At 37.1% G+C, this 17684-nt stretch overlaps 1 protein-coding gene across 1 annotated transcript in view; it reads right to left on the minus strand.

Annotated features, from left to right (window-relative positions):
• Nucleotides 1–2860: 2860 nt before the first annotated feature.
• Nucleotides 2861–17684, minus strand: part of LOC132562660 (neurogenic locus Notch protein-like) — a 31142-nt gene continuing 16318 nt past the window's right edge. Inside the window, exons 10-15 of the mRNA XM_060227416.1 lie at nucleotides 11230–11359; nucleotides 10583–10743; nucleotides 8869–10168; nucleotides 4823–5996; nucleotides 3249–3393; nucleotides 2861–2954 (exon numbers count right to left, since the gene is read on the minus strand). Of these exons, the coding sequence (XP_060083399.1) occupies nucleotides 2861–2954; nucleotides 3249–3393; nucleotides 4823–5996; nucleotides 8869–10168; nucleotides 10583–10743; nucleotides 11230–11359 (3004 nt within the window). The remainder of the gene's footprint in view (nucleotides 2955–3248; nucleotides 3394–4822; nucleotides 5997–8868; nucleotides 10169–10582; nucleotides 10744–11229; nucleotides 11360–17684) is intronic.

Raw genomic sequence — 17684 nt, forward strand, 5'->3', positions numbered from 1 at the left:
GTGTTATGTAGGTACTGTTGTTACTCTCCACAGAGAAGTGTTATGTAGGTACTGTTGTTGCTTTCCACAGAGAAGTGTTATGTAGGTACTGTTGTTGCTCTCTACAGAGAAGTGTAATGAAGGTACTGTTGTTACTCTCCACAGAGAAGTGTAATGTAGGTACTGTTGTTACTCTCTACAGAGAAGTGTAATGTAGGTACTGTTGTTAGTCTCTACAGAGAAGTGTAATGTAGGTACTGTTGTTACTCTCCACAGAAAAGTGTTATGTAGGTACTGTTGTTACTCTCTACAGAGAAGTGTTATGTAGGTACTGTTGTTACTCTCTACAGAGAAGTGTAATGTAGGTACTGTTGTTACTCTCTACAGAGAAGTGTAATGTAGGTACTGTTGTTACTCTCCACAGAGAAGTGTTATGTAGGTACTGTTGTTACTCCCTACAGAGAAGAGAATTATAAGTCTATTTATTAATTAACAATTTGTTTTTATATAGAAATTCTTTTAGAACTAATGCTATAACTTTGGTTTGAATTGTCACTATAAATGTGAAAGATGGAATTGAAGTACAATGTAAATAGAAATAAATTAGGAAAAAATAGACAAACTTACCTGTATATTGAAAAAAGGGAGTAAAAAATATACGGATTTATCATTTGAAAAGCAGACACCACAGAATTCATACAATTCAATCTATCCTAGGATCTGTCTACGTTATAAGTATAACACACATTTTCAATGGGAGGGAGATAATCGTTAGAATCACTGCTCAATAAAAATCCAAACAGACGTTAAAATAGAATTGATAGAGAAATCAATTATTGGTTTCATTCCTTCCATAAAAAATGCTTTTCAGAAGTCTCTTTCTTTTGTCTCAATAGTCTCTTCCTTTTGTTCATATTTTGTCCTAGTTTTGTTCAATTTGAATTTGGATAATCAGATGTTTACAGACGGAAACAATAAATAGATAAAACGATAAATAAATAAATGCTTTTAAAGATGCTTCATAAGATGATGAAAATTGATTTAATATCAGATAAATGATGCAATCCAATAATAGACAATAACAAATGGGTTTATCTGGTATCCGGATATCACATGAAAATAATTCTACAATCATCACGAATTCGCTGATGTAATACTTAACACATCTTGACTATGTCCCTCCCTCTTTTTGTTTCGAAATTCTTGTCTCCCCTTTCCTCTCTATCCTGCGCATTTCTCTGGCGTCTGTAATCAAGAAGGACGTGTTTCCGGTCGTGCTTACGCACGACAGACAAGTGAGAATGGCTTCCTACGAGGTTTATTGGGCTCTCTTTTTCGTTAATAATATAAACAAATCACTAAGAATTAGTGGAAGATATACTTAATTTTATTTTCCGTTAAGTCCTTGTCTTTATCATCAATTCTCAATCAATGATAACAGACCTTGTTCCACAAACCATAAGGTACTTATTTGAAGCTGATCATGTTTGATGCTCGTTAGTTTGCCTGTTGGTTCTGTTGTATGATATGAAGCTGGACGTGTTTGATGCTCGTTAGTTTGCCTGTTGGTTCCGTTGTACAATAAGAAGCTGGGCGTGTTTGATGCTCGTTAGTTTGTCTGTTGGTTCCGTTATTCTATACCTTGTTTTTATTTGAAGAGGTGATATTACTCAAGGTTTACATGGCGGGTTTCGTCGATGAAGCAGAAGACTCTTACTCTTCTGGAACACCTGGTCTTATTTTCCTTGTACTTTTCCTGGAGCGTCTGTGTAAATCTTTCTGTCGTCATATTTTGCCCTAGTTTTATTGATATTGAGTTTGGATTATGATTATCTTGACATGTTTGCATTTCCTGAGTTTTGAGAAAGTTTGAAAAAAGTAATCCCTCAAATATGATGAAATCATTAATGGGTACAAGTAGTATAAAGAGGTCAAATCAAACAACACTGGTATTGAATGCTAAATCAAAATAACGGTGTTTAGCATTAGTAGGCAATGAACAAATCTTTGACGAAGACATGGAAATTATCATATTAATTCCATTAACTGTCTGTTTACTTCTGTTATGATTTCATGGAACACACAAATAGTTATTCAGCTCGCGACAATTAAAATCGAATCCTCGATGAAACAAGCAATTTATCACACCACAACATAACAAATCAACGTCATATTGTAACGTCATGCTTGATATGCCAATGCGGTGAAGTAAAAGATTGTCAACGAAAAAAAAATTTGCAGTCTGTGATTTGATTTTAAGAATTTCTTTTTTCAATAATTATTGTTTTCGATCAATAAGACATTTAAAGGAATGTACTCTTGGCATAAACGGCTGATCCGCGTTTTTCACAAAACATAATTATACATAAAAATAATTTGTGTTTCAAAAGATGTATTGATTTTTAAATTCAAGAAAGACGATGTGAACTGTTGTTTCTATAATTGGTATTCAGCCTAAAATAGCCACCAGCGTGATATCAGAAATAAGCAGAAATATGCCCTGTTAAGGAATGAACCATAAACCGGGGCCATACCACTTATAAAATATGTCGTGTTCTTGATGATTCATTATCCACTTTTTTTCCCTGAATATAAACATCGAACATAATGTCTGACTTCAGATTTGACCTCCGCTACTTCCAAGCTTCCCTTGGAACGTCATGGTATGTCACTTTCGTCGCTTTGTCGTTCATTTGACGTGCTTTATTTCATTTTCATTTCAGAACCTGGTCTCATGCACATTGCTATTTTCATTTTTTTGAAATTTAACTTTATTTTATTTTACCCAAGTATTCTTATTTCATACTTTTTTCTACATATGTCTTCATAATGTTTATATTGATGCAAAAAGATTTCAAATTATCAATCATACATATTGCTATCAAACGAAGTCTTGTAATTCGCGTGATACTCTTGAACTATCTATGACGTCACTTCCGCAGAGCACCAGTATTTCGATCGTCGACATGCCGAAGCTACAAAATCAAGAACGGAAGTACACATTACGTTTCAGTTTGTTCTGAGTACACTGCAGTGAATTGAAGATTCAAATATACAATTAGAAAAAAATGCATCTGCTGCAAATTAATTAAGTAATTGTATTTCGTAAATAGATAAATGATGTTTCTTAACGATAACGTCAAATAAGATATATGACGTCATACCAACACCTTAACTTAAATGTTATATGCCTGAATGTAGTGTAAAAACCATACGGGAAAGAATATGTAAAAGACCTATAATTTGATTTCTAACTTAAGGAAACAAACCTGACGTCAGAATTTAATCCAAGAAGCTGGACGGACGATTCTTGAGTCGTACAGAGACGAACATTGACGATATCCTCTATACGTTGTTTAATACTGAAGATATTTTCTTTCGTTAATAAAGAAGAAACGTTAACTTGGGTCCCACCTGGTAACAAGAAGGAAAATATGTGATAATTTACTGAATAAAATTAAATGATATTAAATGATTATTGGTAAGTTAAACTAATGTTGAATTAATTCTGAAAAAGGGATACCTTCTTCAGCGCCTTCAAGCTGCATGATCGTACAAATATCTGTTAGTTGAAATATGAAAAAGATATTTGTTGACTTGTAAATCAAGCTGACAACGCAGGTTAAAAATCTTCCATGTAGAGAAAAGTTAAAGAAACATTTTTTTCAGAATACTTCCGGAGCACCTCTCCGTCACCATTATTTCCATGAAGACGCAACGCCACTAATCTATATAATAACAAATAGATATATTTCCATAACAACCTGGATTTATTTGCCGTCATTTTCCATCCGAGTAATAGATGAACTTGGAAATGACATTGAACACGTATTGATGACACACAGGTACAATAAAAGCCAAATAACGAAAATGCAAATGTATTTACATTACAATCTACACAAAATGGACCATGTGTTTAGGAGGAATACACACAATTAATCAACAAATAAATAACAGTGTTTAACCTTACATTGTTTTTCTAGAGAACATAAGTAAATACCTGCTTAACAAGCTTTACTATTTCGGGTTATTTCCTTCAGAAAATTTTTTTTTTGCTTTCACGATCTACGGCAGGTCAAGTGCTAAAAGCACTTACACGACCAGGATTGAGAAAAGATTACAAATTCTCACATATTACAAGCATTCTTCAAGTGCTTCAGTGACGCAATGTAATTTGGTCGTGCAAATGCATTTGTTTCAGGACATTTGTGATAGTCTGCAGGGAGTTTGTTCTCAGTGTTGTTTTTATTTCATTAATCCCCCCCTCCATTTTTTCACGTAATTTTGGATAGCTATGAAGTACTGATCATCTGCACACTAATTCAAGGTTCTCACTATTTTGTGGTCACACATACGTCTGACTATACTTATACAGGTGCGTTTCACTTCCGGCTCTTTACAAAGAAATGAGTACAAGTTGGAAACGTTGCTTTTTATACCCTTGGTTGTCCGCTTGGACTAAAATGTCTGCCCCGTCTTTAGATACGCCGCACGAAAGATAAAATAAGGGGAAAGTCATTTAAGAAACAAATTCTTTTTATATCTCAAAATGAATTCTTTTTAACATTGTCAGCGTTTAGGATAGATTTATAGTTCAGGGTCGCCATACGACCACTTTCAAAGCCTGCTACTAAATCCACAATTACATTTCATTATTCAAAAGCTATTATATTAGACTCAAATGACGTGTACAGTTTACAAATCAACTCGGAAACTTATCAATGGGAGAAAATATGTTTTCGCCAGATTTACATAGAAGAATAAAACTTTATGCTCAAATGTTAACATTTTACAAAATTTCCTGAAAAATCACACTTAGTTCCTTGTTAAAAAAAACGAGTACCTTGTATTTGTGTCACGCTGCCCAATCTAAATCTTGGAGATCGTCGCGTTTGTTCCGTGCAAGAGAAACCCCCTGGATAGTTGACACAGGAAAGTTGTGTGGGACACGGGTTTACTTCACATTCATTGATGTCATTCCCACAAATTTCACCATCCCAGCCACCGAGACAGTAGCAGACGACCGCCTCCCCGACTGTCTCACAGAGGGCGTGATTCAAACAAGGCGATGGGTTACACTTATCTTTTGTGTTGTTACAGTGGGCTCCCGTCATGTCTGGTGGACAAATACACTCGTACGTTGTTGCTGAAGAAATGCATGTCGTTCCGGTATAGCAAGGATTGTTAAAGCAAAAATCCTTTTTCATACAATCACGCCCCTGAAAACCAACTGGACACACGCACGTGTAGTCACCTTTCCCATTCACACAAACACCGTTATTATTGCAAGGCGTAGACGCACAATAATCAACTTCATTGCACGTGCGTCCGATCCATCCTTTTGCGCATGTACATGTGTAAGTGTTCGTATCGTAGGTACACGTTGCTCCGTTCAAACAGGGTTGACTACTACATGGGTCAATCTCGTCACATATTTCACCTTTGTAGCCGATTGAACACTCGCAGATAAACCCGTGACCATTTTGTCGACAACTTCCGCCATTTTTACATGGCGAGAGACTACAGATATTGTCAACATAGTGACAGTAGTATCCATCAGGGAAGGCCTCACATCGTCTGTAATGTCCGCAAGGGTTGTCAAGACATGAATCCGGAATGGAACAGTCTGGCCCAGTCCAGCCACGCCCACATTTACACACAGGGGCGTGGTCCTGATATATACAGGTCCCATTGTTCTGACAAATCGTGTGCTCACAAGAAAGACAGGTATAACTACCAAAGTTGTTTACACACGTCTGTCCAGATGAACAAACTGATCGCAGGCATTCGTTGATATCTGTCTCACAGGTGAATCCTGTCCAGCCAGGTTCACAATTACAATGGAATCCAGATGCTGTAGTCGCACATTGCCCATGCCGACAGGGGGAATAGGCACATACATTCAATATCTCACAGTTGGTACCCGTGTATTCAAAAGGGCATTGGCAACGGTATGTATTAGCAATATATGTACAGGTTCCACGGTTCAAGCAAGAATGTGCTAAACATCCTGAAACCTAAACATCATACGTTTGTCCAGTATATCCATTCGGACAATCTCATAGATAAATTATATATTTTCACAACAAACATATCGGACATAGTATGTGCTCCGTATATTATATATGTTCTGTGCTACAAAAAGTTAAAGTGGATTCAACGAATTCTGTCTCTGGTGACCTATCGAAACAGGCTTGGAGACCTCATAAATTATTCACGATGTGGCACAATATTTTTTTTAAAATGTGTGTAATTGGCCGTGATCCTCCATCAACTCGCCAATTCATGAAAGTTGAATTTGCAAATAAGGGCGTGAATGCTAGAACCATCAACGATATTTTTACACCAGATGTCTGTTCAAGCGAACATACCACTATCCTATCAAAGCAGAAATATCTCTGTAATATCCTACAGTCACTCCAAGCACAGTGCACTCAAACTTTTCAACCACAAACAAATGCTGGAACAACTAAATATAGATGACCTTAGAACTAGTCCTCCGTCTGCTTGTTCTTGTTCTACATCTACTTATAACTATGGTCCAGTTGGGGACATAGTAACGGGTGATATAAGTATTATATTATATAATATATATATATATATATATAGTATTGTTACGTTACGATAGTTTTTCGTTAAGGACAGAAGTATTAACCTCGTCCATTAATTGGAATATGAGTTTCATGTGGAATCAAAATTAAGTAGATTTTAATGGACTCCAAGAGCTTTTACCAATCTTCGATATCCTCTCCTTAAAAGAATATCGTCAATAAAAAATACCCCTTTCATAACTGAAGAAATGCCTCCGTTCTCTTGTTATGAGAGCTTTCGACACCAAAAAAGTGAACGGCTGTATAAATATATGGTTGTGCAATATACTGAAGCGTATTTTGACAAACTTACATCCAAAGAAGAAATGTAAGAAGGACGAAATCATACAATTGATCGCGTTTCAAAGACACGATAGACTCTTCTACACTAGCCGTTTATCTCGATATTTTCCTACAATGAAGCCAAAATTCACAGCTTTTCACCAAGCTGTATGATAAGCGCCATGATTTCAATTTCCATATTGTTGAATTTCCATTTCTTGATTGCAACATCCCTGCATTCCCAATCCATGATGTTTACATGTCGCTGTTTATTCCATATTCTAGGGCCTGTTCTCATTATCACAATTTTAGTGCAAGAAAAGTCAACTGCCGAAACAAACTCGTAACAAAGTGTTTCAAAAGATACAAGTTGATTAAAATTAAGGGCCAGTTTTACGGTCGTCATGGTGATCTCATTTAGAAATATTCTTTTTTTTGTGTGTGAAATAAAGCTGGACGATTTTGCTGCTCATTAGTTTGCCTGTCTCATTTCAGGACGTGTCGTTACGTACCTGAATGTTTACATGGCTGTTGTCGACGATGAAGAAGATAACGCTTACTCTTCCACAACATTGGTATACACTCCTTGTACATTTTCAGAAGTCTCCGTTTTATTTTTTTCTTTTGCTCATATTTACCTTAGTTTTATTAAATTTGAGTATGGATCAATTATATATTAATTATTAACCTCTTTCGTAATTTAGACTCCCGACTGATTGTTTTCAATGAAATTAATTTATGTTATTATTGTTTATAATACGCCCCGAAACCAAGCATAACATAGTTCGATCATAGCAACGTCAACAAACGAGAATCAAATTAGAAACAGTGTACCATATATAACCTGAAAGAGTGTAGAAAATAAAAGAAATTTTAACAAATAAACGAGACTAATAATAAACTCCTGCTTCAGTCTTCAGAGTTTTGTTCTCAGATATTTAAAAAAAAATGTGATTGTTTCCTTAATAAAAATGAAATCTTTATATTACTTTATTCTGAAAATTCCAATAGTTTTTTTATTCTTGATTCATAATTCTATATAGATATTTATTTAGATGTAGATAGGGCGATACTAGTAGTTATAAAGTTATTTGTTGCAGCAGGACTCACAAGACAGTCTGCATCATTTAATATGAGAAGGACAGAAGATAGTAATATTTGACTGAGGCGTTACGGGTTCAGTCACAATGAGAAGGACGAGAGATAGCAGTATTTGGCTGGGGCGTTACGTGTTCAGTCACAATGAGAAGGACGGGAGATAGTAGTATTTGACTGAGGCGTTACGTGGTCCATCACAATGAGACGGACGAGAGATAGTAGTATTTGACTGGGGCGTTACGTGTTCAGTCACAATGAGAAGGACGAGAGATAGCAGTATTTGGCTGGGGCGTTACGTGTTCAGTCACAATGAGAAGGACGGGAGATAGTAGTATTTGACTGGGGCGTTACGTGTTCAGTCACAATGAGAAGGACGGGAGATAGTAGTATTTGACTGGGGCGTTACGTGTTCAGTCACAATGAGAAGGACGGGAGATAGTAGTATTTGACTGGGGCGTTACGTGTTCAGTCACAATGAGAAGGACGGGAGATAGTAGTATTTGACTGGGGCGTTACGTGTTCCATCACAATGAGACGGACGCGAGAGAGTAGTATTTGACTGGGGCGTTACGGGTTCAGTCACAATGAGTAGGACGGGAGTATTTTAAGGAGGAATTGAGTATTGTGGTCTCGTAAACTATTTACAAAAGAGTCACAGGAAACGAACTTCGGACAATGCCTCAATTAGCAGGCATGTCATTGTATATAGATTGCTTATACTATAATACATGCGTTTGAAATAATTATAGGCATTATTTTTTTATTATAAACTAAAAACACGTCTGAAATTAGGTTCTTCAATGGTTTAAAGAGTAACAAACAGTTATTACATTAATAAAAAAAATACGGATTGATACAAATAAGGTCCTAATACGATTAGGTACATCTTTTTCTATCGCATTATTGCTGAATGACATACCTGTGGTGGTGTTGCTGAACCGCTGTGGTTACAGTTCAAACCTTCAAACGGGGGATCACAATGCAGAGTTCCATTACTGGAAGGCGGAGTGATACACTGTTTGTCACAATATAGTCCGTAGTAAGACATGTCACATCTTAACGTTCCGTTAGAATCACAATGTCCATGAGAAGGCGGAGTGACACATTGTTTGTCACAATGTAGTCCGTAGTAAGACATGTCACACCTTAACCTCCCGTTAGAATCACAATGTCCATGAGAAGGCGGAGTGATACACTGTTTGTCACAATGTAGTCCGTAGTAAGACGTGTCACATTTTAACGTTCCGTTAGAATCACAATGTCCATGAGAAGGCGGAGTGACACATTGTTTGTCACAATGTAGTCCGTAGTAAGACGGGTCACATCTTAACGTCCCGTTAGAATCACAACGTCCATGAGAAGGCGGAGTGATACACTGTTTGTCACAATGTAGTCCGTAGTAAGACGTGTCACATCTTAACGTTCCGTTAGAATCACAATGTCCATGAGAAGGCGGATTAACACATTGTTTGTCACAATGTAGTCCGTAGTAAGACATGTCACATCTTAACGTCCCGTTAGACTCACAATGTCCATGAGAAGGCGGAGTAATACACTGTTTGTCACAATGTAGTCCATAGTAAGACGGGTCACATCTTAACGTTCCGTTAGAATCACAATGTCCATGAGAAGGCGGAGTGACACATTGTTTGTCACAATGTAGTCCGTAGTAAGACATGTCACACCTTAACCTCCCGTTAGAATTACAATGTCCATGGGAAGGCGGAGTGATACATTGTTTGTCACAATGTAGTCCGTAGTAAGACGGGTCACATCTTAACGTCCCGTTAGAATCACAACGTCCATGTGAAGGCGGAGTGATACACTGTTTGTCACAATGTAGTCCATAGTAAGACTGGTCACATCTTAACGTCCCGTAAGAATCACAATATCCATGAGAAGGCGGAGTGATACACTGTTTGTCACAATGTAGTCCGTAGTAGGACGTGTCACATCTTAACGTCCCGTTAGAATCACAATGCCCATGAGAAGGCGGAGTGATACACTGTTTGTTACAATGTAGTCCGTAATATGATGAGTTACAGACCAGATTGCCGCTGTTGTCACAATATCCGTTCTGTGTTGGTATACACCTCTTATTACATTGCAGACCATAATAATGTGGGGCACACATCAGGTGTCCGTTCGAGTCACACACTTTGTTACTGGCGGGGTCAGGACTACAGTTTGATTCATATACTTGGAATCTAACATGCAGGCTAAAATAAAACAAGATAGAGTCTTACACATCCACAACTCATTTAATAATATATTATTTTTTTATCTATTTATTTATTTTCCAGTCATGAAAAAAATTCATAATTTTGACCAACCAGAGCAATGTTGTCTAGTCATTGCATTAAAATTTGACGAATTTCCTGTTCGGAAACAAATGAAGCGAAGGTTCCTCGTTGAATATATAACATTAAACGGGAGACCATTAAATTTCCTTTGCACATAGCAGTGAAAAATAAATTCCATTACACAGAGAATTCCTTTCCTAATTAGCGATTCAAATAAGTATGACATTTCACCCAAGAACTTTCTGTTGGGCATATGCAGGTTATACGCACTATGAGTTTTCTCCTAACTACCAACAATCTACTTGAAGGTGTCCAATTTCTTATACTCACGATGCGTGCGTCCTATGGTCCTGTACGGATCTTTTCTCGTGAAACCTTGCGGTACTTTGACTAGTGTCGGCTTTACTCAGATAAGGAAACACGTCGAACATACCTATGGTTCGTGTCTGTGTCTTGTCTTCAAAAGCTTTCACTGTAAATGCGGAAAACATCTGAAACAAGGATAAACATTAATTTTACTATAATTCCAAAACACGTTTCTAATTCTGCTGCGAAATGGAGATAATAAATTTTCAGGCGGCTTTTAAAAAAACATTTTTTAATTTATTCAAATTTTTTTTATTTAACAGTATTTCACATATCTACTCTATTAACAGTTTTGTAAAACATACAATTTTTTTGGTTTTAGGAACACAAGTTTCAGAGATATTGAAAACGTGAGGCAACACCCAAATATATTAAGTTAATATATAGGGATCTATAACGGAGTTAGAACCCCTATAAAGACTTCCAACAATAACACGGAGATCTGAATGGATTCAAACATCTAAAATGACAGAGTTAGACTCTGTCAGAAGGAAGATGTTTGTTTACACTTTGTTTTCTAAAATTGAGTGAGAGGATGAAATTATAGTCAAGTTTCTTTAAAAATGCAAACTTTTAAAGTCTGATTCATCATATTGCGAAAATCCACCTACCGTCCATTGTTTCACTTGGAAAATTATTGGGTTCGACAAATTGCCAATACTTGAATTGAATTTGATATTGTGCTGTCCCTGGATACGAGTACTCGTCTGGGTCTGCTGACATGGTTGGTGATTTCTAGGTCTGAAGATTAGAAGTTAAGAATCCATCAACAATTGAAAGAAAATTAACTCGATACAATACATCAACTGTTAAATTCAAATGCCATTTACGTGACGAATATATAAGATATGTTTCATGTTAGAATATTTATACCAAATAACAATCATTGATCAGTATTTCAAGAATTATGAATAATGTCAAAATATTTTAATATAATTTATACGCGCAAAAAATACATAGCAAAAGAGATTTTTATGCCCGCGGATTGAAAGATCGAGGCATATTGTTATTGTGTTGTCTGTGAGCTTGTCTGTGATCAACATTGACCTTGCCCGTAACTATGGCACGTACCAAGTAAAAGGTAGGACATTGATATTTGCTGTGGGTGATCCTTGTGAAAAGATATTTCCAGTTGTACCAATATTTCTAATCATGTGACCTTGACGTGACCTTTGACCTACATTTAAAAATTATTCACATGTCTTACACAGTACATGTTATTGTCTCTCTTCAAAATTTCGCTGCAATCGGGGACATGATGTTTCAAAACCACATCTTGCTAAAGTTGACGTCACAGCCCTGATTCGTTACTCTATAAAGGACCAAACAATAAATTAAACTGCATCATACTGCTGACTCGTCCTTCTAGGACTAGTCAGTGATTCTAAGGTGTCTAAACATCCAGAGTGATCGAAAGAAAGGGTAAAATCGAGATAAGGAAGTGCACTAGCCCCATAATTCAATACATTTTCATTATACAGTTGTGTACCTGACAATTTTAGAATAAGTACAACATTCGATTAATTTTTAAATTTCAGATGTTATAACTTATTTGTTATACAAGAGATCACAGTTCTATATTACTCCATATTATCGTGAGTTATATAATGCCTCGTCTTCTGTGTCGTAAACAGGAACTTCCCTTAAATATCACATTTCTCGCGCAATGTCGCAAGCTACTTGAATGTGTTTTTGGTTAAATCATGGAAATATTTAAACATAGAGCAAACTGTTATCGTTCTATATGATACAATGATATATAATGACGCAAAAGGACTTTTACAGTGGATAAGGAACAGTTCCGCATCTCCATACATTTCTCGACATTGTCGAGCAGCGCGTTCCTTCGCCATCGAGCACTTCAAAACGATTCTAGTGGGGACTCAAGTTTTCCTCTTTGATGCGAAGAACTTTCATTTGAAATATGAAGTACAGAAACGAGATTTCAGTCATATCAAATATCTCATATAAGATATACATTATATGTATATTATATGCATCATTTGGCGTCTTATAAAGAAGTTTTATACACGGGTAAGATATCTAATATACTTATTCAATATATCATATTATAAATATCATACGTTATATACTTTGTGAAATGTCTTACATAAATTGGTTAAAAGGAGGAATCGACATTAGGTATTATAGTATTGTCAACCACAAACTTAAGGTTACCACGTGACCATTTAACTATTTATACTGTATGGCCAACAGACTTAACACAAGAAACACATGAAAAGCAAGGTTTTTAACATATCCGTATATATGTATACCTCCTATTTACCTTTGATTGCTTATTTTCACAAAACGCTTTACATGCATTCTTCTTCATTACTTAAAGTGATATGAATCATTCCCAAGGATATATCGATACATATATAGAGAATGATTTGACATTTACATAACTTTGATTGCGGGAACAAATAGATGGTCAATAAAAGACTACCATTTCTGTTAAATCTCATAAATTTTAAAAACTTTGTCAAACAAGTGTTCACGTACTCGCCTGTAACAAACCTAAATGACAAATTTCCTCTCTGGAACACCTGTTCACTAGTGTTCACTAACCTAACTGTAACAAACTTGAATGATAATTTTTATGTCTGGAACACGTGTTCACTAACTTACCTGTAACAAAACTTGAATGATGATTTTTATGTCTGGAACACGTGTTCACTAACTTACCTGTAACAAACTTGAATGATAATTTTTATGTCTGGAACACGTGTTCACTAACTTACCTGTAACAAACTTGAATGATGATTTTATGTCTGGAACACGTGTTCACATACTTACCTGTAACAAACTTGAATGATGATTTTTATGTCTGGAACACGTGTTCACTAACTTACCTGTTACAAACTTGAATGATAATTTTTATGTCTGGAACACGTGTTCACAAACTTACCTGTAACAAACTTGAATGATACTTTTATGTCTGGAACACGTGTTCACATACTTATCTGTAACAAACTTGAATGATACTTTTTATGTTTGGAACACGTGTTCACATACATACCTGTAACAAACTTTGATCACAGCGTCTCCTGGAAGTAACAATGCTTGTTTATATCATGTGTTCGCGTAGTTACCTGTAACAAACTTGGATTACAGCGTCACACGGTACCACACAGCGTTGTTCAACTGTAGCCGCATCATTACAACACCGGAGCTGGTTATTTGTATAAACCTGGCTGTTCTGGTTATATAGTGAAACTAAATTCACCGACATTGTAGCAGCAGCATTTACCTAAACAGGGGAGTATATTTACAGATCTGCGTGTTAAAATGTGTGAACATGCATTAGTTAAAATAAGAGTTTGAAATGAAATGACAAAATGGTCAAACTGTTTCTTTTGTGTCTGCTGGTAGTTTACGAACTACTTATTCCTTTCTGATCTACATAATGACGTCATTTTCCCAATTTTTCCTAGTGTTGTTAGGGAGGGTAACGTTTTGGTCTTTTTAATGATGAAGTTTTTGATACGGTTTTCGCCATAGAACATCTTTAAAGGAAAGAATTGGAATTTCTTTATCAATGATAGTTGTATTTCGTCGAGAAGGTTAAAATCCTGCAAAATATCAATTTGATGATGATGATGATGATGGATGGTGATGATGATGATGATGATGATGATGATGATGATGGATGGTGATGATGATGATGATGATGATGATGATGATGATGATGATGATGATGATGATGATGATGATGGATGGTGATGATGATGATGATGATGATGATGATGATGATGATGATGATGATGATGATGATGGATGATGATGATGATGATGATGATGATGATGATGATGATGATGATGATGATGATGATGATGACGATGATGATGATGATGATGATGACACTCTAATTATTGATTCGGGACTGCCTGTTATCATTACATGTACATTTCTGCAGAGCGAGAGATTCACAAACAAGGGAAATATGTATATTCGAGTATGTTCAAAGAGTGTTGACACGTATTTGGCACGTGAGGAAGTGAGAATCAGTACAGTGTTTGTCATTCTAGTTGTGGACGTTCGAGCAGGCGGACAAGCAAAAATGCTATTATTATTATTTTCTAAGTGACTTTGTAGAATAAATTTCGCAGGTGAGAAATCCAACATTGAGAGCGGCCATCTTGGATCAACCGTTCATTGTCTTGCATCCGTATTCTATCGGTATGTAAGAATGCCTAGATTGGGTTTTAAAGATTCAATGTAGCGATCGTTATGATTTAGAAAATGTGTCTCACATTCTAGAGAGTATATCTACTGTAATGTCAGTTTCCTTCAACAAACCAGGACTGACACCTTTACTCGCTATAACCAGATGCGTCTTACTTCTTGTGCGGATCGTTATTTCCCCTCATTTCATCAGTTAGATTTTGAATTAAGATTCTGTAGACATGATTCTGTTTTCTTTGGCAATACTTTAGAAGTAAAATCGGATCATTTAAACCTTCCACTCGATAATGATTAACACTCATAAACCATACTCATTGTCTCATTGTCTCCTTTTTTGTTTCTAATCACGTGCTGTATTTAAAAATACATTTCGAATATAACTTCTGACAACTTACCGTTGTAATTATAAGAGAGAGGAAGATGAAGACTAGTTTCGCCATCCCGGAGTCCGTAGCTGTTAATTTGACAAGGTGAATAAACTTATCTGAATTTAAATTTGTTATCCTATGTGAGGCTCGGAAGGGGATTTCGGATTTCAGATTAGTCTTAATGTCCATATTTAAACAAACACGACACAGATATGTATTTGAAAACTACATTTATAGAACCAAAATATAGATCCTGTTACACTGAATTATTCGATGATATAAACTCTTCAACAAATTGGAGAGATTATCCCTAGGTAAACCCCATTTGATGATGAAATTTAAACCGATACCGTGGATCGTCCGTGTGTTCACTGTTTATTTTGTATCTTTTACTATCTGTAACACGTGTCTGTGTCTTACTATCTACAATAATCATAGTGAATCACGACACTAACATATCTACATGTTTTGTCATGCACTATCTCTCTTTTCAGGGATAAACAAAATTATATCCTTTGTCTCGTGAACTACCTACCCGACCCTTGTCTCGTGAACTACCTACCTACCCCTTGTCTCGTGAACTACCTACCTACCCTTGTCTCGTGAACTACCTACCTATCCTTGTATCGTGAACTACCTACCTATCCTTGTCTCGTGAACTACCTACCTATCCTTGTCTCGTGAACTACCTACCTATCCCTGTATCGTGAACTACCTACCTATCCTTGTCTCGTGAACTACCTACCTACCCCTTGTCTCGTGAACTACCTACCTACCCTTGTCTCGTGAACTACCTACCTATCCTTGTATCGTGAACTACCTACCTATCCTTGTCTCGTGAACTACCTACCTATCCTTGTCTCGTGAACTACCTACCTATCCCTGTATCGTGAACTACCTACCTATCCTTGTCTCGTGAACTACCTACCTATCCTTGTATCGTGAACTACCTACCTATCCTTGTATCGTGAACTACCTACCTATCCTTGTATCGTGAACTACCTACCTATCCTTGTCTCGTGAACTACCTACATATCCTTGTCTCGTGAACTATCTACCTACCCCTTGTCCCATAAACCACCTACCTACCCCTTGTCTCGTGAACTACCTACATATCCTTGTCTCGTGAACTATCTACCTACCCCTTGTCTCGTGAACTACCTACATACCCCTTGTCTCGTGAACTACCTACATACCTCTTGTCTCGTGAACTACCTACCTATCCTTGTCTCGTGAACTACCTACATACCCCTTGTCTCGTGAACTACCTACATACCCCTTGTCTCATGAACTACCTCCTTTCCTTGTCTTGTGAACTACCTACATACCGCTTGTCTCGTGAACTACCTCCTTTCTTTGTCTTGTGAACTATCTACCTATCCTTGTCTCGTGAACTACCTACCTACCCCTGGTCTCGTGAACTACCTACCTATCCTTGTATCGTGAACTACCTACCTATCCTTGTATCGTGATCTACCTACCTATCCTTGTATCGTGAACTACCTACCTACCTATCCTTGTTTCGTGAACTACCTACCTATCCTTGTCTCGTGAACTACCTACCTACCCCTGGTCTCGGGAACTACCTACCTATCCTTGTTTCGTGAACTACCTACCTATCCTTGTATCGTGAACTACCTACTTATCCTTGTCTCGTGAACTACCTACCTATCCTTGTTTCGTGAACTACCTACCTATCCTTGTTTCGTGAACTACCTACCTATCCTTGTATCGTGAACTACCTACTTATCCTTGTCTCGTGAACTACCTACCTATACTAGTCTCGAGAACTACCAACCTACCCCTTGTCTCGTGAACTACCTACCTACCCCTTGTCTCGTGAACTACCTACCTATCCTTGTCTCGTGAACTACCTACCTATCCTTGTATCGTGAACTACCTACCTATCCTTGTCTTGTGAACTACCTACTTATCCTTGTCTCGTGAACTACCTACCTATTCTTGTCTCGTGAACTACCTACCTATCCTTGTCTCGTGAACTACCTACCTATCCCTGTATCGTGAACTACCTACCTATCCTTGTCTCGTGAACTACCTACCTATCCTTGTATCGTGAACTACCTACCTATCCTTGTCTCGGGAACTACCTACCTATCCTTGTTTCGTGAACTACCTACCTATCCTTGTATCGTGAACTACCTACTTATCCTTGTCTCGTGAACTACCTACCTATCCTTGTTTCGTGAACTACCTACCTATCCTTGTTTCGTGAACTACCTACCTATCCTTGTATCGTGAACTACCTACTTATCCTTGTCTCGTGAACTACCTACCTATCCTTGTCTCGTGAACTACCTACCTACCCCTTGTCTCGTGAACTACCTACCTACCCCTTGTCTCGTGAACTACCTACCTATCCTTGTCTCGTGAACTACCTACCTATCCTTGTATCGTGAACTACCTACCTATCCTTGTCTTGTGAACTACCTACTTATCCTTGTCTCGTGAACTACCTACCTATTCTTGTCTCGTGAACTACCTACCTACC

Source organism: Ylistrum balloti, unplaced genomic scaffold (assembly GCF_031769215.1).
Source record: "Ylistrum balloti isolate Yb309-2 unplaced genomic scaffold, AGI_CSIRO_Ybal_v1 Utg371478, whole genome shotgun sequence".
NCBI classification, from domain to species: Eukaryota; Metazoa; Mollusca; class Bivalvia; order Pectinida; family Pectinidae; genus Ylistrum; species Ylistrum balloti.